Source organism: Odontomachus brunneus, unplaced genomic scaffold (genome assembly GCF_010583005.1).
Source record: "Odontomachus brunneus isolate Ranch 3 - 2012 unplaced genomic scaffold, Obru_v1 Obru_scaffold_151, whole genome shotgun sequence".
In the NCBI taxonomy this organism is placed as follows: domain Eukaryota; kingdom Metazoa; phylum Arthropoda; class Insecta; order Hymenoptera; family Formicidae; genus Odontomachus; species Odontomachus brunneus.
Window position 1 is genome coordinate 393,056 of NW_022639601.1, and position 25,659 is coordinate 418,714.

The 25,659-nt window shown below is 31.9% G+C and overlaps 2 protein-coding genes across 4 annotated transcripts; both read right to left on the reverse strand.

Annotated features, from left to right (window-relative positions):
• Positions 1–5,557: 5,557 nt before the first annotated feature.
• Positions 5,558–12,169, reverse strand: LOC116850620 (probable Bax inhibitor 1). Its single transcript, XM_032829124.1, has 4 exons — positions 11,897–12,169; positions 7,602–7,903; positions 6,362–6,687; positions 5,558–6,046 (listed from the first exon to the last, which is right to left on the reverse strand). The coding sequence occupies exons 1-4, from the start codon at positions 11,944–11,946 to the stop codon at positions 6,011–6,013; spliced, it is 714 nt and encodes a 237-aa protein (XP_032685015.1). The 5' UTR covers positions 11,947–12,169; the 3' UTR covers positions 5,558–6,010.
• Positions 12,170–13,469: 1,300 nt separating this feature from the next.
• LOC116850619 (DDB1- and CUL4-associated factor 8-like) lies at positions 13,470–25,564 on the reverse strand. 3 transcript variants are annotated; one of them, XM_032829122.1, is made up of 12 exons: positions 25,437–25,564; positions 23,400–24,193; positions 22,027–22,158; positions 21,724–21,941; positions 18,641–18,784; positions 16,558–16,781; positions 16,238–16,403; positions 15,494–15,656; positions 15,092–15,222; positions 14,814–14,933; positions 14,427–14,537; positions 13,470–14,310 (listed from the first exon to the last, which is right to left on the reverse strand). In XM_032829122.1, exons 2-12 carry the CDS (start codon positions 24,088–24,090, stop codon positions 14,167–14,169), a joined length of 2,244 nt encoding a protein of 747 aa, XP_032685013.1. In that variant the 5' UTR covers positions 24,091–24,193; positions 25,437–25,564; the 3' UTR covers positions 13,470–14,166. The 3 variants fall into 3 exon arrangements, with proteins under 3 accessions (XP_032685013.1, XP_032685014.1, XP_032685012.1); XM_032829123.1 differs by lacking the exon at positions 25,437–25,564 and adding an exon at positions 25,249–25,430; XM_032829121.1 differs by lacking the exon at positions 25,437–25,564 and adding an exon at positions 24,930–25,430.
• Positions 25,565–25,659: the final 95 nt, after the last annotated feature.

Genomic DNA, 25,659 nt, shown 5'->3' on the forward strand with positions numbered 1-25,659 from the left:
ATATGTATACATATATATATATATATATATATATATATATATATATATATATATATATCATGTTACTCCTGATTTTTTATATAATTTTTAATATTCATGAAAATCTATATCATTTCAGGTTACGTTAGCACATTATGACTATCCATATAAAATCAAATCTTCAATACACAATAAATAAGATCCTAAGTTACGTGAATTATACGACTAATTAAGGCGATGCTGCTAGGCTCGTTTTCGTAGAATATTCTTTTCTTCTAATTGCATGCATAAAACTGCAAATGCTTTTACAGCGTAAAAGTATAAGCGATAATGAATGCCGCATACTAAAAAGTTGCATCGAAATCAACAAAAAATTTTGTATTTACTATTGAAAATGCGATATTTAGTTTCATATGACAAATTTAGAGCTCATATGCTTCAAATACATAGTATGCGGCATAGAGAGGACTTTCAGGAACATTATGAAGACATCGTAAGTGAATTTTAATAGATAGTTTAAATAAAAAGAGAATTCCAGTAATAAGTGATATGTGTGCTAGCGTTTAATGGTTACGTGGTAAAGAAGACTTGATTTTTAGTTCACGCATGTCCTGGAAGAAAGCACATCTTGAGCTAGCTATATACTCGTATATCTATACGGAACGAAGCAATCGTCAAAATGTCACATTTGATAAGCGTGAACATGTTCGCGCTACCGTTGCAATATTTTTTTATATATCGTCCCTTTACAGATGTTATGCAAGTATGTGTGCTACGTTGTCATTTCAATTTTCTCACACATAGAACGTAAATGTAAATATCACGTTGCCGATATTCGCATTCTATCGAAGAAAGCCTTTCGCTGCTATTCTGATGAATTCTTCAAACCGCTTATGTACTGCACTGAGAGAAAAAAATAGTTGGAATAACTATAATCTCACTATATTTTATAGTTCGTTTTGGCCTCAAACATATATTTATAGTTCATCTAAACATAAAGATATAGTAGAATGAACACAGATTTATAGTCACCATCTTATTACTCTATATATATGGTAAAGCACCTTTTGGGAATATAGTTACATGTACTTATATTTGCCAAATATTCCAATTGTATTGACTATATAAAATAGTTAATTTCTCTTACCATTCAATATTTGCCATCTTACTATATTTTTATTTCAAATAATTATAATTTTTGGTAAAAATGTTACACAAGTCAGTTATACTATGCTTATATTGTAAATATTACAAATATTATGGTAACATTATAAAAATTATATTCCTAACTATAATCTTTTTACTATGCCGTTTAGTAAATATCATACATTTTCTCTCAGGTGCATCAAAGAAAGAGTTTTTTCAAGAAATATGTTATACGCATTAGAGTAATTTACGAATAATGTTTTGAAGAATATGTTATATAATATGTGAGCTTTCTATATAATTTTCAATTGAAATTAAAATTCAATATTTCACTATATATTCGCATCTAATTTTATCATATAAATTGGTGCAGTAATTACGCTGTAATTTTTGCAAAAGGAAATCAGTGTCACGATAGCAATAGTTCTACATCGTTTTCATCCCTGAGTGAAGAATGCTCTATTTAATTATTGCATGTACTTTCACTACAAAAGCATTTTTAATCCGGTCAAGTCAACGCATGTAGGAAGAACTAATCTTTGCAGAAAGATTCAGTATCATGATAGTAAATGTCCCTTATCGTTTTTCTCTCATATTGAGGAGTGTCCCGCTTCATTTTCGCACGTACTTTCACCATGCAAAAAGTTTTTAATTCGGCGCATGTAGAAAGAAATAATCTTTGCAGAAGAATTCGGTAATTTTGTTATGATAGCATTTTCTTATCATTTTCCTCTCATATTGAGGAATACCTCACTTTATTTTTGCACGTACTTTCACCATGCAAAAAGTTTTTAATTCGGCGCATGTAGAAAGAAATAATCTTTGCAGAAGAATTCGGTAATTTTGTTATGATAGCATTTTCTTATCATTTTCCTCTCATATTGAGGAATACCTCACTTTATTTTTGCACGTACTTTCACCATGCAAAAAGTTTTTAATTCGGCGCATGTAGAAAGAAATAATCTTTGCAGAAGAATTCGGTAATTTTGTTATGATAGCATTTTCTTATCATTTTCCTCTCATATTGAGGAATACCTCACTTTATTTTTGCACGTACTTTCACCATGTCAGAGGGTTTTTGATTTAGTATAATCAGCACGACGAAAGTTTTGCAAGGGTGTCGATATCACGTCAACGAAATTTTGCTACAAATATTACTTTGTATTGACTTGACCGAAAATGCTTTTGTATGGTGAAAGTACATGCAAAAATAAAGTAGATCATTCCTCACTCAGAAATGAAAATGATGTAGAACTATTGCTATCGTGACACTGATTTCCTTTTGCAAAAATTACAGCGCAATTACTGCACCAATTTATATGATAAAATTAGGTGCGAATATATAGTGAAATATTGAATTTTTATTTCAATTGAAAATTATATAGAAAGCTTACATATTAAATAACATATTCTTCAAAACAATATTCGTAAACTGCATTTATGCGTACAACATACTTCTCTAAAAAACTCTTTGATTCACCCAGTACACAAGCGGTTTGAAGAATTCATCAGAAAAGCAGCGAAAGCCTATTTCGGAGAGAATGCGAATATCGACAACGTAGCATTCATATTTACGTAACGTCTATGTATAACAAAATTGAAATGACAACGTAGCACACACACTTACATTCATATATCTATATGTAGAAATGATGCATATATGAAAAAAAGAAAATAGCAGCATTATGTCAGCGCCTATTTGACGATCGTCTTGATAAATATCTATATGTATCGATATATACATAAAATCGGTAACGTCGATAAATAATGATAACGTTTTCTACTTTTTGACGATCGCCTCTACGTTATCGAAGCTTAGCAAGTTCGGCAAGGGATGCTGGAGTCGATGACGAACTCGAACAACGTCAATAATGCAGAGACGATCGTCACTAACATAATCACGCTATCCTTTTCGTATTTCTTATATATACAGAATTTATATGAATATATGTTGTTTTGTTTTACCATATTCAATAAAAAACTTAACCATATATATGTGTAGAAATCTTTCTGCAAACTTCTTCGATATTTTTAAGCTTACAAATGCACATGCGAAGGTAGAGCAATCTTCTTAAAAAATTTTCTGTTTGGAGGATCCACACTTTCGGTATGTACAAGCTGCGGAATTTTTGGATTAGACAAGTATTACGCTGACAGCTTGAGACTTTACATTAAAAATTTTTTGTTCGTTTTCGACATATCGAGCAATGCTCCTATTTATTTTTGCACGTACTTTCATTACGTAAAAGCATTTGTAATTCTGTGTAACCAATACGACGTAAACTATGACGAAAAATGTCAGTGTTCTGTCGGTAAAGTTTTCAGCTTCAGCATCCCCTTAAGACTCCGGCCCTTATTCTTGAAATAGTTGCGTATATATAAGTTTTACTGCGCAGGTTTAATCATACCATAAAATAGCTGCGCAATGAAAATTACGTATACGCAAAAATTTCAAGAATATGGGCTCTTATACCTTGCCGCGGCCATGTTGAATTTGTGACGTCGCGCGCGCGCGTATGGCATGCTACAAGGATTCTTATTTTATTTACTCATTACCCCGTCTTGACATTCATATGAAATAAAAGAAAAGTTTTGGGAGTTTATTTAAACGAATTTTATGATTTTTACTATTATAAAATTAATACTATAAAATTAAATCTTTCAAATTTCTGATTACTCGCAGGGACAACGCGTTAGATCATAACGTCAAAGGCGAAAAATGGCACATTAAAAATTCTTCGTGCTATTTTTAAATAAAACGATATTTGAGTAAAAGAACATTATGAGAAAAGGTAAATAAGATCAAAGAAAAAGTTTACATGTCACGTTAATTTTGTGGCAATTTATTATCAAGAAAAAAGGATAGTTTTCGGAGCATTTTACACGTATGCTTAAGCAATCTCGATTAATGGGCTCGTTCAGCGGAAAAAGCGCTCAGTGAGTAATCAGCGATTATTGGTTTTTACTGTTAGATCCTTAAATCTAAACCAATTACATTGCGCGTAACTATTGGCGAATGCAGCATTCTTTCCTTTCTTTGCATTATCACTTTCATTTCGCATTTTGTCGGACGCCGAATCTCAATCCGTCGGATCACAAATAATCGGATCCCGAACGAGCCCCCAAAATGTTGCATACTTGCACTCGCGATCGCGCACGTGAGGAATAAATGTAACACTTTCTATAAAAATGTCAATTACATTGACGAATTGCTCAACTGTTGTGCAACTGTTGAGTTCACTGAACGCACCTATTCTCTTAAGGTTGTTCTACATTAGTTACAAGTAGTCAATCGCAAGATCGCATTATCGCAAAACTCTTGCGATATGAGCTCTACATTTCAATCGTTGGTTACATGTCACAGCCAATCAGTGACGAAAATGTTTCATTAGCATCTATAAAACTCTGTCACAGGAAAAAGGAATCAACGTCAAGATAAACATGCAAAGTAATACTTACGTTTAAATATGGAAGCGAACAAACAAGAACAGACAGGTAAAATTGACGCTATAAATCTATATATGCGGAGCTCGACACTGATTGATTGCAGACACGCAAACTTTGGACTTTGGCAAACCTTGCGATTATTGCTTGCGACTAGCTTACAATCAGAAATAGTGTTGCTTGCGATCATGCGATTGGCTGTTTGCAACTAATGTAGAACGACCTTTATAGAAACGTCATTTTTATTTGAAAATAATAAACAATTTTGGACATTTTTTCCTTTTTAATATCGTCAATCAAGAGTTCTGTGGCGAGAGACTAAGGATCCTAAAACTTTTGATAACTCGTCGCGAATATCTTAATTAAGGTTCCTGGATACTCGCATCACTCATCTTTTTTAATGACATAAGGGCCTTAGCCTTGAAATAGTTACATATACGTGTTTTACTGCGCAGTAAAACTTACATATAGACAACCATTTCAAGAATAAGGGCCCAGAAGCGAGAAAACGCATGCTAAAAATTCTTGCGAAATTCATTAAGATAAAAAGATATATCCACAAAATAACACTTGCGATCAATTACACTTCTAAAATATTCTCTCTCTCTCTCTCTCTCTCTCTCTCTCTCTCTCTCTCTCTCTCTCTCTGTACTCTTTCATTTTATTTTAACAATCAATAAGTAACCGTAAAATTAATATGACAGAATAATGAGAAAATTGTTAAAAAGAAGGTATCACGTTAATTTTATGATTATTTGTTAATTGTTAATGCGAAAGAAAAATATTTGGAATATTTCAGAGGTATGCTTATATTTAATATTTGGCAAGAATTTTAAGTGATTTTTCTCGTGTCTTTCATTACCAAATAAAAGATCAATAAGTATTCGAGTTTTAATAGATGATAATAAGGATGATTTTTTAAGTTCTGTAAAGTATACGATTATTTATTTTTTACTGTCTTAACATCTACGCAAGATAAGAAGAAAACTTTGGGAAAATTCATTTATTGAAAGTCGAAAATATAATACACTTAATTTATGTTATATGGGTGTGTGTATGTATCAAGTGCACGCGCGTCGCACATCCACGCATACAAATCCGATGGAGAATTATAACTCAAAAATATGACCAAAATAAATTACGACTTGTCTCTGTAATCGGATGCAGGGAGCCGATTTCTTTACGAGTAAACAGACCGCATCTCTAACATTTTTCCATTTTTATTACAGTAAATATATTTATATAGTCTCGTCGTATATCGTTTACTAAAGAGATGTATGCGTATATATGTGGTATGAGACGTGGTATATAGATACTTGTATAATTCTCCGGTATGTATATATACACAGATACCTAGGTATGGATAGATTACATGAAGACCTCTAGTTTATGGATTTACTTGAATACGCCATAACCATCCCTCATCCCACCATTCGTTCATTCAATCTTTACGCTTACGTGATTCCTTAGCCAATTCCTAAAATAAAAAAAATACAAACATTAGAAATATTTTCCGGTTATTTGGTATTTTTGTATTTTGTATTATGCGTCTCTAGATTATTTTATAATTAAGATATTACGCGAGCGAGCGAGAGAGAGAGAGAGACGGCAAAAGCACTTATATTCGTAATCTAAAAGTTAACACGCATATCTTGAAGATCGTACTGGTTAAGTGTCTTTTTCTGTAGTTAAGATAACGCTTTAACGTCTACACGAAGAATGACATGGCAATTCTGAGATACATTTGCAAAAAGTGATAGACATTAAGAATATTGACGATTTATCGACTTACCTTTTGCGTAAGGATTACAAGAAGATGTCGGAAAACGCCTACGAAATCTATGAACAGATCCAAGGAATGCATGATAAAATCTCTGCTGCCCATACGATGTTTCTCAATTATCAACTGCGTATCGTAGATGATAAAGCCGCAAATCACGAAGAATCCTATGTATAAGTGCGCCTGATAGATTAAATACGAGCGCAGGAACAGATTTGCCAAGGAGAACAAAATCATGATGTTCAGCATGCTCATTAAAGTACCACCAAGATATAACCATCGTCCACGTTCAGCTAACAGCGCGGAAATACTGAAGGAAACGAAGATGACCGTCGTACCTGTAATTATTATTTATTTATTCATTTACTATTGATGACAAAATATTTTAACTGTCATCGACACTAATAAGCGAAACTTAAAACGATAAAACTCGCGCAGAAACGATTTTCTTATGTTTTGCCGTTTTCTAAATTCTTAGATTATCTTTACTTAAGTTAAGGTGATAAGGATTTATCAAACTCATCAATTAGTCGATGACTAATCAAATTAACAAAATTGTCAGCATGTAAAATAAAACATAGTATGTTATTAAAATGAAAAAGAATGTTCTCTTGTTTCTTCGTAGTAATTCAGTCAAAACAGATTCTTTTGTCACCTTTATAATCTATATTTAAAATTGTTATCAGTTAAAAGTAATGATTACTAGTCCACTTTACTGATATCAATAGAATTGTCAATCTTCTGTTTATATTGAACAAGAAATTATATAGTTAGAAAGCGCTATTGATAATTCTGCCAATCATCGATTAATTTAATCTTCATACTGATACATATGTGTACGTTTAAATTCTTAATTTGAACATTGCCGATGCAAAATATAACAAACATTACTGTGAATATTTACCAAAAAATTGTACTAAAAAAAAAAGAAATCTTGTCATAAAATTGACAGATATCACATTTACGTCACATTTATACCATCTTGAAATTAGTTTCTCTACATTTTAATAAATTTCTAATCAAAGTTTGATAAAAATTATTCTATGTCACGAGATGCGACACTCTGTACATTGCTGTCTGTTTTTCAGAAACATGATTGGCAGCACATCTCACAAATATTATCACGTTTTAAAACCTAAATATTGCTATTAAAATGATATAGCACAGGAGTCTATAAGAAAACAAATAGATTCCCTAGTTTTGGTTGTTATGTTAGCGAGAGAGGGAGAAGACGAAAAGAAGAGTGGCTCACCGACTAACGCTGTTACAACTATACTCGGGTCTATGCTGATCACCAACTCAAGCAAAGGTCCCAGTCCGAGTCCTGATAAAAATGTGAATCCCAGGAGGTAACTAAGGCGTAACTTTTGATTTTTGCCATTGTCAGGCGTCGACATCAACAGAATAAGGAGACCCAAGGATCCAATGGTAGTCAACAGATTGGCTTGCAGGAGTTGTGTATTCATATGCACATAAGTTCCCACAGCTGCTGACACTGTGGACAGGGACAGGCAACCATAGACATTCTTCAGATGCTGTTTAACTGATGAATCCCTGCAAACAACATCATCGTCAGTTAGGCGGAAGAGAAAGATATGTTATTGCTTATGTTGGCTCAAAGGTATGGTTTTTACAGCGTGCGTGCGTGCGTGCGTGTGTGTGTGTGTGTGTGTGTGTGTGTGTGTGTGTGTGTGTGTGTGTGTGTGTGTGTGTGTGTGTGTGTGTGTGTGTGTGTGTGTGTGTGTGTGTGTGTGTGTGTAAATCACACATAGTTTAGTCACTAAAATAGAAAGATAATAAATGAAATATTCAAAACCTATAACTAAGGTATGAAAAATATAGATTGTACTACACCTGCTACACCTTTTGTTTTGGAAATCCTAATAAAACAATTTTTTAAAATTTCTTTAGTTATACTATGTTATACTATGTACGTAAAATTCTCTCGATACTATATATAGCATATCAATACATTAAGTGCTTGTAAAAGTTTGTAAGGTCACAAGTAGATGGCAGTAGCAGCGACTTAGAAATTGTTTTTCTTTAAGTTGCTTTTTAGTTTTTCAATGTTGACCAATAAAACGTTACATTTAACGCGATTAAAGATGGAACTAATTCATATTTACTATTGCACTTACTGCTTTAATTGAGGTGAAACTACTGCAACAACTAAGACTGATTTATGAGATTTACGGAAAAAATATTGTGCTTGCTGTTGTCTGTGAGAAGTAGTTTAAAAGATTTAGAATTAAAATGAAAAAGAATATTCTCTTGTTTTTTCGTAGTAAATTAGAAATGATGATTACGATGTCAACAACAAATCAGTTTTGGTCGCCCGAACGAGATGGAGAACAACGAACTGAAAGCATTGCTCAGTGAAAACTCAGCCCGAATATTAAAAGAGCTTGCAGGGCAGTTTGGAATTGATAAATTAACAGTATCTCATGATTTGAAGGCAATAGAAAAAATCCAGAAAGGAAAAAACGCAATTGCGAGCCAGTTTATCATCTGCCTCTCATTGTTTTCTGGGCACAAAAAAGAGTTTTTGTAGCATATATAGTTACGGGTGATAAAAAGTGCATACATAATCCTAAACATAAAAAGCCATGGGTTGGTCACGTCTAATCATCCACAATAAAATGCAACACGATCATAAGGTTTTCCTGTGTATCTGATGGAACCAAGGAAAGTGCTTACTATGACTTACTATTATTACTATTACTACAGGGGCAAACAGTCAGGAGATCGCGATAATTATGATGTTTAAATCAAGTAATGAAGGAAAAACACCCTCAAATAGCCGGAAATCGACACAAAGTCAACTTGCTTCACGACAATGCCAGCCTGCATGTTGCTGTTGCGATTAAAATGACATTGTTCGAGTTAAATTGAGAAATCCTGCCGCATCCAACGTACTCTCCGGACATTGTCCTATCTGATTTTCATCTATTCAGATTAATGCAGCACGGTCTATTTGAAATACTGTTTCAAAATACCGAAGAAGTGTGAAAATGAGTCGATGAATTGGTTGTTTTAAAAGATGAGTCATCGGCGGGCAATAGTTTTATCAAACTATTGTCTGGAAGATGCTAAACGTTATTGATAGCATTATTATATAGCAACGAGGCCAATATTTTGATTAAAATATTAATGTTATTAAAATTCATCGTTATTAATAAATAAAAATGGCTTTATCATATGAACTTTTGCAAGCACTTAATACAGTATAAAAAATATTTTATGGAAAATGTGAGTTAAATAAAGTGTTTTACTCGTCTTAAAAGTTAAATGTTTCTTTTGAGTTTTATATCAAAACTTTTTTATTTCGGTAATTTTTTCTAAATTTTATCAGCTTTTCGAAATTATCATAATTTACCATAATTTATCGAGTAAAAGCTACTGTCAAATTGAGTCATTTTATTTCTACTCTTCTCTTCAATCAGATATTTCAAAGATAACATTTTTTAAATCGATTTTTCTTATCGCATTTTCTGAAAAATTTTATAGTTTTAGAAAATTATTCAAAGATTGAGTTTTATACTATGCCTTTACCTTGGTATAAAACTCAAATCAAGTTCTAATTGACAAACATTAGTTGACCAACTAAATGAAATTGCAATAAAACTAGTATTCTAGATAGCTAAATTTACAGAAGCAGATTTTGCAGTCTCTGCTGTAAATTTTATGTCAGCTTGTTATCAAAAATACAACAGAATCTGCTAATATGATGACAGATTAACAAAAGAAACTAAGTATCTGTTTGAATATATTTAAATGGGATATAAATACTGTTAAGTTATATCAATAATCTTTATGAACAGAACACGAACTTAATGCAATCACAGATTTCAGATAGCACAAAATATTCTGTATGTATTCCTATAAAATACAAATGTTCTTAATTTCAAAATATTCAAATATATGTACAATATTGTAAACAGAAACTCGTGTATTTATAATAAAAAAGAATGTTCTTAGAATTGTACAATTTATTTGCTGTACATATGCACTGCATTCATGTAATTGAGAAATTTTTCAAATTGTGTAATATGTATTTATTATAGCTTAACTAAAAGTATCTACTAAAATGAGACATTTAAATTATTCCTTTATTATTGTAAACGCAAAATCAGTAAGTAAAAGAACACAATGGTTGCATAATGGTTGAGTCAATGTAATTAGTCTAGCTTTAAGGATCTAACAGTAAAAACTAAATCACTGATTTTCCACTGATCGCTTTTTTTTGCTGAACTCATGCAATGATTAACTTGCACTATGTAAATGTTCTGTGCATTATTACAGAACTTATAGTTGTGTCATTCGAATATATTATGAATATACAACCTTTAGTACATTTGTAGATTATACAAATATTCGTAAAGAATATGCATAGAACATTCCTATTTATAGAATTCCCTTATCTGAGAGATAGCTATAACTTGTACCACGGTATATCAACCGAATCTGCCAGCAAACTGCTAATATTTTGCTTATTTGGATCAACATTGGCTAGTTTTATAGCAACATAAATATAAAAGAGGAGAGATAGGACAAAGATCGACCGTTCGGGTCGCCTGAGTATTCGCGCAAGAAACGCGAGATCGAGAGATTTCTAATCGATCCATTTCTAACGGATAATATTCTCGAGGCCGGAAAATTTCTAACGCGTCATTTCCTCTCTTCTCTCTCCCGCCATAAATTAACAAACGCGACAACTTGATCGTTCGGCAAACATTCTGTGCGCGATTGTTGAATTTCCGTATCGGGCGTCAACGCGAAATGAGGAAATTCGCGCAACTACTCGAAATCGGACGCCGGTTTAAATCAGCACGTTAGGGGAGACGCGATCGATCTGAAAGATATCCCGTACACCTTTTATCACACGTAGAGAAAGTGCGGCACGGCGCGACCGGAAGAAAAAAACAAGTATCTTATGGATTTCGGAAAGCGCTATATCGGGTGTCGGGCTCCAACGAGGTTGAGCCTCGACGACAGACAGCGACGAATTCGGAATTGATCCCTCCCGCACGGGAAACCGAGCATCGCGATGCGAATTCTCAACATCGCGCGTCGAACAAATTGCGCCGTGTTCGGCTTATGGAGGGCGCAGAAAGCTAAAGAAGGTGACCGCTTGTTTCCAGAATGCGCATCAAGGAAGCCGAAGGTCGCCGCGAGTGTGAATACGTGACGCACGTATATATCGCGTAGCCATGATAAACATCTTCGGGTAAGACGTGAGGGGGCGGAGAGAAAGAGAAAAATGCAGAGAGGGAAGGAGGAAGGGAGGGAGAGAGAGATATTGCAAGATTTTGGGACATTGTGTCGATATGACACGAGAATTACATCACGAGTAAATAACACTAATTTAAGAGCGAAAGAAAAAGAAAGAGTGCGAAACAGACAGAGAGAAAGAGAAAACGAAAAAAAGGTCGCGTAAATGTACTTCGAAGCAAGCGAACGAACGACCGTTTGCTTTTTCCTCTACTTTTCTATCTCTCGGGAACACGAAGGGGCTATTTGTAGCGCATATCGCGAACCCATACTCACAGTGAACGGCTGAAGGAGTTGACGAAGTTGTTGAACACCGCACCTGCCATAATTTTGTTATTCGGCAATCTCGGCGATCGACACACACACGATACGTCACAGCTCAATGCCTACGAATGACTGGCGGTATTTCGTCGGCCTGCGCGTCAAGTGAAATTATCACGCAGCTAACAAACGTACGTGTGCACGCACGTAGTGTGGATCCTCGGAGACACGTCAGTGATATTTCTGCGCGTATGTCAAGAACCAACCGAACAGACGAAGGCAGGAGGACGGACGACGTGTCCCATTGGTGCTGGTGCGGAGCTCGCGATCGCCGAATGAGCCGCTAGATGGCGAGAATAAACATTTACGCAGTGTCCCAAAGGAAAGGACACGATACGTCTCGTCTCGTGAAACGCAAAGTTCAACTTGTTCGTTAAAATACAAATAATTGTATCGTTCGATGATACGTAATCTCTGACGTGTCGGAAACTTTGACTATTTGTTTGGAAACACACACAAAGTAAAAGATCAAACAGTAGTCAGATGTTTAAGGAGAGATATATATTCTACTTTAGAGTTGCGTTGCAAAACGTCTTTTGAGGAAATTTTACTCGATACTCTATAGTATATGTAACGTGAACTATAGGTATTGAGTAAAATTTTCCTTAAAAAGAATGTTTTGGAATGCAACCTAGATAGATTAGATAGATTTAGATAGATTAGATAGCTTCGAAAAAAATAAGTTTTTTTTCTCAAATAAATAAAGATATATAGAATTTTTATCATACCATTTATAATTGTTTTAAGTACAAATGGTTATTTTTTACTTAAAAAAGAATTGAAATTTTTCATCATCTAGGTTTTTTGTGCCGAACGTGGGGTCGCCGAATGCCTCTAACTGATAGACATTACAGCTCGTCTAATCTGTAGTAAATCTGAAATAAATCTGAAAATAATCTGAAATAAATAAAACAAAAAAATTTGAAACCTATATTCAATTTACTGGAGCATAAATCTCAGAAAATCGAAGTTTAACAAAATAACACACTGAAATTGTTATTTTTCCTCTTTTTTTATTCAATGTCTTCGGAAAGATACTAAAAGATATTTAGATTTATCCTCCAGTAAATTTATAGTTTGTCATTTGTTTCAGATCTTTATACAAGTTGTAATATTGTTATCAATTAGAAACCTTTGACAAGACTACGCTCAGTAAAAAAAAAACAATTTCAATTTTTTAAAAATAATTCTTCTATTCTTAAAACAATGATAAATTTCTACAATAATGTCACATATTATTCATTTCTTTGAAAAAAATTCGTAAAAACTATTTTTTGGCTATCTAAACCAAAACTACTTGCAAAGATTACAATACTTTTCCTTGTCAAATTTTACAATGCATCCTACACAATAAAATTGTTTTTTAGTAAGGTTTCATGAGATATATTTTCTTATTGAATTTAAAGATCTATATTAAAAGTCATTGAGGAAGAATGTTATAATCATTAATTTACAAATGTTTCCGATCATGATTAAGCTGTCTGACTAAACTGACAATGAAAGTTTCAACATTTGTTACATCAGAAAATAATGTTTGAGCACAAAATATCGGATGTATTTTTAAATAAGCTATGCGAAACATTTTTAAATATATTATGTATTGATACAACTAAACCATCGAAACAACGTAACAACATATCTTTTTATCACATTAAGATTAATCATATTCTTAGAAATACAATTAATATTATCGATTAAATATACATCGATATATCAACGAAATTAAAAAAAGAAACAATCCTATTTATGTAAGGATGTTAATTGTAACAATCAGTATCTTTAAATACGTGGGGAAAAGAAAACGCCGGTTTTACAATTTGTCTTATACGACTATTATAAAATACTATGCTCTTTTTTTGTTTTTCCTTTTATCTAAATATTATACAGCCTATCAATATTGCAGTCTTTATAGATCTGTTCAACGTATATTCAAAAATTACAATGCAACCGTAAACCGCTTAAATATACGTAGTTTACACTACTAATTATCTCGAGCTGATAAAAAAGATTAATGATATAGAGTGCAGGACTTTTGCGACAAGATCCTACACATTCGTTCTCTCTCTCTCTCCCTCTCTCTCTCTCTCTCTCTCTCTCTCTCTCTATACACTCTGCTATATAATTATACTTCATAAAATTCATCATAATTTGCAAAACGACTAATGAATTCTCCTAACGCTATGCAACTTATTCCATCACAATAATAGCAAATCGCGTCAACAGCTTTAAGATGGAGGGCACTGTAATCTTTCGATATCATCACCTTCCGAATCGGTTTCCCATGAATTGTCATTCGAGGAGCCATCCGATACATAATCATCCTCATCATCGCTGTCTTCATCTGGAGTATCATAACGTCCGAAACGATGCTAGGAAAGAGAACGATAGTAAAACAAGAAGAAAACAATTTCGAATCGTCAAAATAAAATGATCGAAATCTAATTGAAGATCACGATATTTGTGGGATATTCTATTTATTACTTACTCGCGCTGATTCTGTGTCACGGATATGCCTAAGTAAGATCCAAAGCATTTGGCCGTCGAATGCATCGGGCTCGTTTTCACGCTTCCTGTTTCTCGCGTTCTTTTTAACGCACTGATGAAACAAAGATAAATAAGTTTAATACGTTTAAATAAATAAGCGTTTAAATAATACATTTAAATAAATAAACAAGTAAATGAGTGTGAGCTGGGATGAATCGTATTTTTCGACTATTTTTCATATAACATTTAAAGCGACAATGCGCAAAATATGACACAATCGATCTGTCATATGTTATTTAACAATTAAAGTGATAATGTAAAATACGACACAATCGATCATATGTTATTTAACTTAAAATTTGAAACGATCGTATCTCCTTATACATACCTTAGCGAAATCTCCCATCTTCGGAGATCCTTCGTCCCAGGGAATCCATATTTTGACATTATAATCCAAGCCACTTGTCGCAAGAACTGGAATATGCGGGTGGCCTTCTAAGCAATTTACCTATTCAACAGAAAAGAAAGATATTAATTACGATTATTGCGTTATTCTGTCTTATTGCAAAAAATCTGCATATTCTTTTATATTTAAATATTTTTAAATTACAATATTTAAAAAACAAAGAAATAAAAAAAGGTCTAATTCGTTAAATAAACACTCACAACTCCTTGTTCATCGCCTTTCATCCATTGCACAACAGCCTCCGTGTTTTTATCCCAAATAAATATGTTGCCACAATCGGACCCCGATATAACATATTCGCTTTTAGGCCCGAAAAAGTTCACACCCTTCACTGTAATCGAGAAACAAGTGATATATGACGCAAAATATGTGATGCCAATATATTGTAATGATTAAAGCGTTTGCAAACCACAAGACCCAAAGAAGAAACTGAGCTTCAGAAAAGATACCGATATAGAATCGTTATATATAAATGTAGTTAAAATATAAAAGTTAATTAAAACATTTATACAAATGAAATATATATATATATATATATATAAATAAAATATACTGCCAAATACAGTATACTGACGTAAAATATGTTGCAACATGTATCATACCGGTTGCATTGTTGCGGTGACCTTGATATCTGTGCGCATAATCCACGCACGGGGACATCAATCTATCAAATAGATATATATCTTCATCGTTATATGATGCGAGGATTTCGGTTCCATTATAGTTATATACAGCGCACGTCACATGGGCGTACTTATTCTCCGTCTAAAATATAATATACATTTAAATTATACATATATAATTGCAAAACAAGACTATCAAGCATTAAACAATAAATAACAAGGACTTTCAAATGCACAGACGAACACAAAAAAATATAAGTAATAACCAACAAATAAAATAAATATATCAATAAAAAAATATATAAAAAAGATTATAAATGAGAATTCAAGATGTGTGGGTGTTGACATAACTTTTATATATGACTGATGACTGATCATAGAACTATTCATTGTTTATAATAGACACGAAGAAAGAAAGATCACTATTTCTATATAACACCATCACAAACTAATCATTGGACTAACACGGATTATCTTGACATACACACATGCGCGCGCGCGCACGCACACGTACACACACAACATAGCGCTAAATTAGCGTAGCAATGAGACAAAATAACGCTGAACTTGTGCAGAATTATACAATTATGAAATTCTGAACCAAGTAGGACATAAGTTCAGATCGAAAACACAAAATCCTATAGGCGCGTTAATGCGCATCAAATCGAATTCGCACTATCAATTATCGATCATTCAAAACTGCAAAATTCCAATGTAACATACCAGGTGATCAGGACATAATTTATAAAGAGGCGTCGAAACTTTTCGTTGATCGTATACCCTCACGTAATGGGAACGGCCGGCGACACAAAATTCGTTACTATTAAAGGGATTAGAATGTACACTGTACAATTGCACCTCTGCAATATCTTCTTTTACCACCAGCAATCTGGAGAAGTAAAAATTTGTTTATTATATGGAGAATTAATACTTTCTCTATTTATGTACTGCACGATATACAAAATAAGTTGTCGGACGTGAAGTACAGAAAACACAAAGACACAGTTCTTGGCTCTTTTAATAATATTACAGGCGATACTTACTTGCTTGGTTTACGCTCTCGGATATCTATCGATAATACCTTCGCATCTTCCCCCACAGAAATAATTACATGAGGTGTCTCATTGTGCACAGCCAATTTATGTGATGCTCCATGATGTGTTGCTATTCTCCTCGATGTTTCATGTCTAAGATCTAATAGACGTACCTGACCATCTCTGCCACAAGTTACCATAAGGTATTCCATGTCGAACGGTAACCATTTCGCCTAAATGTGCGTAATTAAGTAAACGAAGTTAATAATAAGTAAATATAGTGATACTTGAAATAATTACTGAAGAAATAAGAATATATCTTAATCTTAAAAAATATATTTCACCAATATATTATCGTTATGTATCTACAAGGTGTCCCGTCACTACCGCATTATCTCTTAAGGACGGATTCCTGAGGTAATTTAAATAAAAAAATCCTAATACAAAAATGGCGAGGCTATAATACTTTTCAAATTATAAACGTTTAAATTTGATCAATTATACTGGCTAAAGTACGCGCGCTCAGGTACGATACAACACACAATGGTACAAGTGCATGCACATGTCATTCCTTTTCCAAATATTGATACGGAAATTCTATACATACAACAATATATGTAATAATGCCTTTTCTATCATTTAAATAAACATCGCAAATAATAACAATTTCGTCAAAATGTTATAAATAAAATATCACATAATATATTTATGAGAATCCTAATAAGCTGTCACACATTTGACGTTTCTCTGAGGGATTTACAACTAATTTCATATTTTATGCAAATTCTCTCTTATGTACATGCACCTAGGCCCTAGGCCCATATTCTTGAAATTTTTGCGTACGTAATTTTCATTGCGCAGCTATTTTATGGTATGATTAAACCTGCGCAGTAAAACTTACGTATAAGAATAAAGGCCCTGTACCATTGTATGTTGTATCGTACCTGAGCGCGTGTACTTTAACCAGTATAATTGGTAAACTTTAATTATTTATAATTTGAAAAGTATTATAGCCTCGACATTTTTGCATTAGGATTTTTTTATTCAAATTACCTCAGGAATCCGTCTTTGAAAGATAATGCGGTAGTGGCGGGACACCCTATATATAGGGTCTACCATATTATTTTTGACACTTAAATATTTCGAAAAGGTAAAATTTTTTGAGAAAACATTTGGAACAAAAATTGTAAAATATCGAAACATAAAATTTGATGATGCTATTATAATATATAAAAAAAATATTTTTTTTATATATTATTTAAAAGTTGACTTTGATTTTTTAAATAAAATTAAATGATTTTCTTTAATATAAATAAACTATTCTGCGTCATTCTACGTGTAAAAGTACTGAAGTGAAATCATCGAAAAATAAATACCGAGATATTTTGTACACTTTGTCCTGATACAGTACATTTCAATAATTTTAAAAAAAGAATAAAAGAGCGCCAAGTGTATGTGCTTCGTCATCCAAATAAAATTAAAATATTAAAATATATCGTTATATTTAAACTTGTATCTTCTGTAAAAGAAGTGATATCAGGAAGTTAAGCTAACTAATAATTTTTGCAAAAATATTAAGACATTACACCAATAAGAAAACAAAAAATACCGTATTAAAAGCAATGTTTTATACATAAACATCAAAATCTAATATTTTTAGATATATACAAAATATTTTTGTCCATTTCAAAACATCTTCAATAAATATGAAGTGTGGCAAAAAAAAGAGTAAAACTGAGTAAACTCAAAAATACATTTTTCCCAGTTTCTAGTTGTATTAAAATACATATAAATTTACTGGAGTTGGAATATCTCTATTCATAAAACGTATGGGTAAAAAAATAATCGCAATTTTGTGTAATTGGACTCTGAGGGGAATTGATAGAGCCCACTTAAAACTCAATCGAATCAGCCGTTACGGCGATATGATAATCGTGCTTTCTCTCAACTAGTATACACGGCCGACCTTGCTTTGTAAGTAAACTTGGCGCGAGACATTACCATCTCTTGGTATCTCAGTATATTGAAACATATTTAATTATATTTAAGTGTCCAAAATAAAATGTGACGCTCTGTATAAAATCATACATACTTGAAACATATTACTACAGTGGCCGCTTTCTAACCAATGTCGCTTTTTTCCTCTAGCCCAATCCCAGATAACAACCGCCAAATCATCAGAGCCACTTGCTAATAAGTTCCCCTTTTGATTAAAATTTAAGGCATTTACGCAACCCTAAAAATAATATTCATTAATATTTATTAACACAAATAACGACAAAACATAATGATAAATAATAATAACATAATATAATACAACAATAATACAATGATAGCGTTCAAAAAACAGTTGGCCGATCGATTTGTGGAAGATAGATGTGATTGATAGATCTAAAAGTATATCAATCAGAGATAATTTTTATAGTTGCACAATTATTGTATTCGTTAAATATAACCAAAGCGAGCATTTCGTACGTTCACTAAACTCTTGATTAATATATCCTTTTTTTTTCATTTAAAAATACCATTTAAATATATACCAATCAGCTTTCTGAACGTTCAGTGAGCAGTTGTAGTATTAACTGCTTTCAGAAAACATAACAACTGTACAATCGCACAGCAAAATAATTATCTGTAATAATTATGTAATTGGTGTCCACACAACACGCATGTCTAAAAAACGTTTTTATGATATTACCAAAAGTCGTCTGAAAGACGTCTTATTTCAAATGTCTTTAAGACATTACCCAAAAGACACCTTAAAGACGTCTTAAAAATATCTTCCCAGACAGCACAATGTCCAAAATCGGGTCATAACACGTCTTTAAAACATCTTTAAGACATCTTTAAGGTAAGTTTATAACCCAGGTAGCAAGATAACGTCAAAAGACGTCATTAAGATGTCATTAAGACATCATAGACGTCTAAATGACGTCTTTTGACGTCACCTTGCTACCTAGGAAGGTATTGTCTTAAAGATGTCTTAAAGATGTCTTAAAGACGTCTTAAAGACGTCTTTTGACTCGATTTAGGACATTTGTGCCGTCTGGGTTATTTCAGACGTTTCCAAAAGACATTTCCAGAAGACACTTTAAAGATTTTTTTAAGACATCTTATTTTAGACGTCTTTATGACGTCTATTAAATGACATTTTTAAGACTATGTATAACTGTCTACTGACTATAAGATTTATACTATGCTATGGCAAATATCATAACAACCTCTTAGTCCTTGCGAGTGTCGTGTAGCATATCAAAATCTTGTAAAAGTTATTAAACTATAAATTTTTATAATTTGATCAGTTTACTTTTAAGTCGTAGTGCCAAGTGAAAATTTCCTTTTTTCCATATAGATGGTTCTTAACCTTTAGGCTGCCGGCATTTTTTCATTAAAAAAGTGGTTTTTTTCTCAAAAATTGTTCTATATAAGTAACACATGGCGCAGAATTTTGAGATTTGTGTAGAGCCATAAAAGTGGCTTTCCTGGCAGTCTAAAGGTTAAGAATAATAGGGACGTCGAAGACAACAACATACTGCAATTTCAGCCAATTAAATCGAGGGCACATTTCCATAAGATGTGTGCGGGGTTCTTTATTTAATAAATTTATTTAAAAAATAAATTCATTAAAACAAAAGGTTTTCTCTCACACACATCCAATAAATTTCTGATATTTTTTTTCTTTGCATTTTTATTAAGATTTATGTTTCAAAAATATGTCTTTAAAGCGGTTTGGCAATATTTAAAAAATTAGCGAAGTTAAAAATAGTTAAATAAGAGAAAGAAATGGCAACGAAGTTAAGCTTTCTTTTTTACAGTGTGTAAGTTTATTTTTATTATTTTCTTATGTACTTTTCCTTTTTATTTCTTTTAAATCTTTTTTTATACATAAAACAAATTGGATTAATTACAGAAGCTGTGATTGGATCAGCGTGAAATTTTCAAAAGTCATTATGTCATAAAATATTATGTTATAAAATATTATAAAACTCATTATAAAATAAACTTTTTTCTGTAGTCCTTATTTCAACCAATCGGATTCGTTAATTATTTTTTGCTCAGTAATCAAAGTATTATTATTTGCATGTTTTTGACGGTTATTGAAGTACAGACAATAACCGCACTTATAAAAAGAGTAAAACGCAATTTCATCTGTTTCTGACCATCATGAAAAATGCAATTACGCAACATTTTTTAACTTCCTTGTTTTCATAATTATATTACTAGTATTATTGACTTTATAAACTTTTAAAAATTTGAGTATTTTTTGAATATCAATAAATAATATACAAAAAAATCAGTTACCTAGTGAATCTTTCCGAAAAAAAAAAAATTATTCATGAAATAGGGAAAAACGTCTAGTACTCAGCACTTTACCTGTTTTCGGTACTTTTGCACAGATATTATCAAATATTAAGATATAGACGATCGCGGTGAAATATACTTTGTATAAGGAGTTTTAAAGTTTATGGGAACTTATTAATTATTTAGCAATTATTATTTATTATTTGTTTATTCATTTGGTTAATATTTGATAAGATCCGAGCAAAAGTGCCGAAAAATAGTGAATGTTGTAACGAATGCCGGACGTTTTCCTCCAAGTTTCTTTTTGTTGAATGAGGAAACACTCTTAATGAATTCATTAACAATAAATGTAATAGTAAATATAATAGCAAATAGTAACTTATTAACAATAAACATAATAGTAAACATGTGATATTAAAGCTTCTGAGTGTTTATCGTGGAACTCTTAATTGATGACGTCAGAAGAAAATGCGTATTCAAAATTCTTATGTATTACTTACCTAATTCTTACGCCATTTTCAAGTAAAAAATATTTGTATGAAAAAACTGCTGAAAACTGCTGATCGCTTAAGCATATATGTAAAATGCCGCGAAAACTATCCTTTTTCCTTGAAAAACAATTTTAAGCTATCTTTTCCATGATTTTACAGTTATTTATTGATTATCGAGCGAAAAGGATCATTTTCGAAACATTTTACAAGTGTGCTTAAACGATCTGAAATGTTCTTTCACACAAATATTTTTTGTTTGGAAATAGCACGTAAGAATTTTCAACGTGTCACTTTTGTGATATGATCCAATGCGCAATTAGCGCCAAAATGAAATATTTAAAAAATCATTTGAACATAATAATAGTAATAATAATAGTGGTACCTGGTGCTCATTAAGTTCGTATAGCAGTTTAAGTCGTTCTACAACATTTAAAGAACCATGATATTTTTTGTGAAACGATGGGTTGCAACCTAATTGGCGGCCTAGAAGTTCTGGTATTAAATGAAAGGTAGGTTGCGGTTTTGCAATTTTGAGACAGAGAGGTTCTTCATCTTCATTCATTTCATCCTCGCTAGCTGTTGTCCATTCATTCGAATTGCCTATTCAAATATCGCAATTATGTACTTCATAAAAAAAAGAACATTATACGAACAATATAAAGTTACATATAAAGTTACAAAATACCTCTTTCATTTTCATCTCGATCAGCCCCGTCACTACTTGTTTCTGAGCCTCCTTCGCGAGTTTCTGAAGTTCTGTTTAACGATTCGTTATAAACAAACGATTCGTTGTTAGTACTAGCAGATGCGACATTACCTAAAATTACAATTATTAATTGTATATTAATATTAATTAATATTTAGTAATGCACGTATAAGTAAACACAAAATAAAGATCTAAAATACATCTCAGAGACATTTAAAAGATGTCCAAAATAGATAAAAGTAGGACATCTTTTAAACATAGGATGTCTCCAAAGCATTCAGACAATATATATCTAAAAGACCTTCCCAAAATAGATGTTAGTCTCTAAAAGACATACTAAAAAACATTAATTCTTATTCCGAACACTCTTTTATTGACAAAAGTGCTTCTGAATGTATTTATAAATCAATCAGAAGGCTTATAAAATGAAATAACAAATTAAATGCAAATATTTTGAGGCAAATTGATCAATAAAAGAGAGTTTATAGTAGGGATGTGTCGGATATATCCAGCAACTATCCGGTATCCGGCCATCTTTTTACAATCCGGCCGGATAGCCGGATATTAATTTATTAGTATAAGTTTGAAAGTTTGCGTCATTAATGCAGGATTCAAAATCCAAAGTTCTCTAAGAACAAACAAACTAATCATCTTTTATTAAGTCAACTCTGTAATATACAATCTTTCTGAAAATTTATTTTCAACAATGCTTAGCAGTGCCGCCAGTGTGACTCGCTCTCTCAGACCAGCACAATACACAATATGCGACACGCGATATCCAATGAGCGTATAGTTTTACCGGAATACTAGTACTCTAATTGGATATCGCTTGTCACATATCGCACTGGTCTGCAAGAGCCATAAGAAGAGAAACAAAAACTCTGTTGTAAGAGGTGAGGCCCAATTGCACACAGCCCGATTGGATACGGAGTGTAATGATTGGTTAGATTTAGTTGAGTTTAGTAATTCACTGGATAAAGCAGAGTACTGGTTGGTAGAGTGCAATCGAATCTGTATGCAACTGGAACAGTCTCATTGTAAGCTACGTGGTGTAAATATTCTGCATCTTATGATCGATTTTAATGACCAACTATGTATTAAATTATATGGCAAATATAGGTAAACGTTATGTATTACTTATATAAATGTTAATATAGAAATTTCTTTAGAAATTAGTATCAAGTATCCGGCCGGATATCCGGTATCACGTGATTATCGGATATCCGGCAAATTCAGTATCCGGCACATCCCCAGTTTATAGTACAAAGACCAATCTTTAAGATATTACTAAAAAACTTTTAAAGAGTTATCTATTATGAAATCTATTACTATATTGGATAATAATGATAAACCTTCATCAGCATCGATTATTGATGCTTCTCTGACTGTCTCTTGATGTGCGGTAGTCCTAGAACTCTCCTCATTATCACTTACTATCCTCTTGCGGTAATTTCGCTGTCTCATTTTTGAGTTAGTTTTTTGAAATGTTATTGCATCATCATTTAAATTTTCCTCATCGTGTACACTTAACTTCTGCCGTTTACTTGAATCTTCATCCAAATTGTCACCTAAAGTTTCCATCGATGTACCTCTTTTGACTTTGTTTTGATCTGTATGTAATGTATTTGGTTCTTTAGCATAGGAGGAAGATGGAGTATTGTCTTGTGAAGTAGTTGCTTCTGATGCATCAACTGAAGTAACAGTGGTAAACAATACTTCTTCTATTTTATTAGTTTTATCACATTCATCGGTATCAATTTCAATTCCCTGGTAATTATCTTGTAGAGGAAGTTTCATGGACTTATGCACCTGTTCGTTTTGCATAGTTTCAGACACAACATTATTACTTTGTTCTGCTACAAGACTAGCATCTTTTGTAGTAATACTACTTTCACACCAATCAACAGAACTATTTACAGTTCCCACGTCACTCATAGAATCTGACTGCATCTCACTGGATTTATTGTTTTCAATATTATTCATGTCAAGAAGATTCATTTCATAATCATTTCTAACATCAGGTGTTTTGCTTTCAGAATCCATGTTCTTTACAAAAATTAAATACACCTTTTTTGTTAGCCCAAGATGCTAATATTCATTTCCTTTTAAACAGTACTTGTAATTGCACAAAATATAGTAAATATATCTGAAAAATATTCTATTAGTTTAATAAGCCATCTATAAATACTTAATACTTGATATAGTAGAGCAAAAATATATGTACATAAGCTATAAGCACATTTATTATTATTTATTACTACTAATAAAACATGAATAGAAATCAGTAAAATCAATAAAATCTATATGATATCTATCAATCTTCTTTCTTCCTATAATTAAATAAGGGATTTTATATTTTTTAGTGTTTTTACAATCAAGAAATAAACAAAAAAATATTATATATATACATTAGTATAATCGATGATAACAAGATTATATTATATAGTTTTCTTTACCATATATGTTTAGATATTTTATATATTATTTTGGAAAAATTTTCTTAAAGATTGACATCGACAAAATTACAAAAATATTTTAAAATTGTTCTACTAAATCAAATTTTATTATGAAATCTCTAATGTAATTTCATTATAAAATAACTAGAAACACAATATATATATATATATATATATATATATATATATATATATTTTTTTCTAAAAAATGATATAATACATGTTATTAGCATATAAATATATGTATGAATGTGCATATAAAGACTAATTTATATATCAACAAATTTTACACATACACAATAATAAAATTAAAAAACATAAATTGACATACAATTAAAAAACATAACACAGCATACATATATATATATATATATATATATATATATCCATACATATATATTTATCCATACATATATTTATATTTACCTATAGAACCATATTACCCATAAGAACCCATCCTCTGTGATTGTACAATACTTTTATAATAGCACTTCAAAATATAATTACTTATACGTATATATATTCTTGAATTAGTAAATATCTATTTTACTACAAAGGAATGAGGTCATGTTAACACGTTATAACAGATTCGAGATAGTGCGTTTTAATATGGTTTTGAGTAGTAGGGATAGTTCAATGTCGCGAGAAATTGACACTTAATATTCCCTCTCTGGGAAGCATGTTTCGCATAATATCATTGTTGATTTAAAGAGCTATCGTTGGTACATGCAAACTAGGCACTCACGAAAAAGAAAAGCGTTACAGTTCATCTCGAGGATTAATCGCATGTATTGACCATGTACAAGATCGCGACATTTGACGGGATCACGAAAATCGACGTAATTAGCTCGCGTTACATAAATTTATCGTCTCTCTATACACACTCTTAAAACGAAATTATCTGCTAAAATGGCCAGAACGTATGTAACTTACATGTGTATGCTCACCATCAGAACTCTACTATAAAATGCTTTGTGGAACGTACACACGACGTTATATATACAATTAGTATGGCCAACGGAGTGATATAAAGGCTTGGTTTACATCGTGCACTTGATATATGTACTAAATAGTAACTTTCTATTAAATAATCTTAATGTATATAAACAACGATGATGTATGTAAACAACGCTATTAAGCTGGTATAATTCATCAA

Bases quoted from the DNA above. Each gene is read 5' to 3' on its own strand.
- LOC116850620 (XM_032829124.1), bottom strand. From the start codon at position 11,946: ATGGCAGGTGCGGTGTTCAACAACTTCGTCAACTCCTTCAGCCGTTCA. The intron at 6,688-7,601 runs GTGAGCCACTCT...TAATAATTACAG, and splicing joins AGTTGTAACAGCGTTAGTCG to GTACGACGGTCATCTTCGTT. The intron at 6,047-6,361 runs GTAAGTCGATAA...TTTTTATTTTAG, and splicing joins TTGTAATCCTTACGCAAAAG to GAATTGGCTAAGGAATCACG.
- LOC116850619 (XM_032829122.1), bottom strand. From the start codon at position 24,090: ATGGATTCTGAAAGCAAAACACCTGATGTTAGAAATGATTATGAAATG. The intron at 14,934-15,091 runs GTGAGTGTTTAT...TCTGTTGAATAG, and splicing joins AAGGCGATGAACAAGGAGTT to GTAAATTGCTTAGAAGGCCA. The intron at 14,538-14,813 runs GTATGTATAAGG...TTGTTTCATCAG, and splicing joins AGATGGGAGATTTCGCTAAG to TGCGTTAAAAAGAACGCGAG.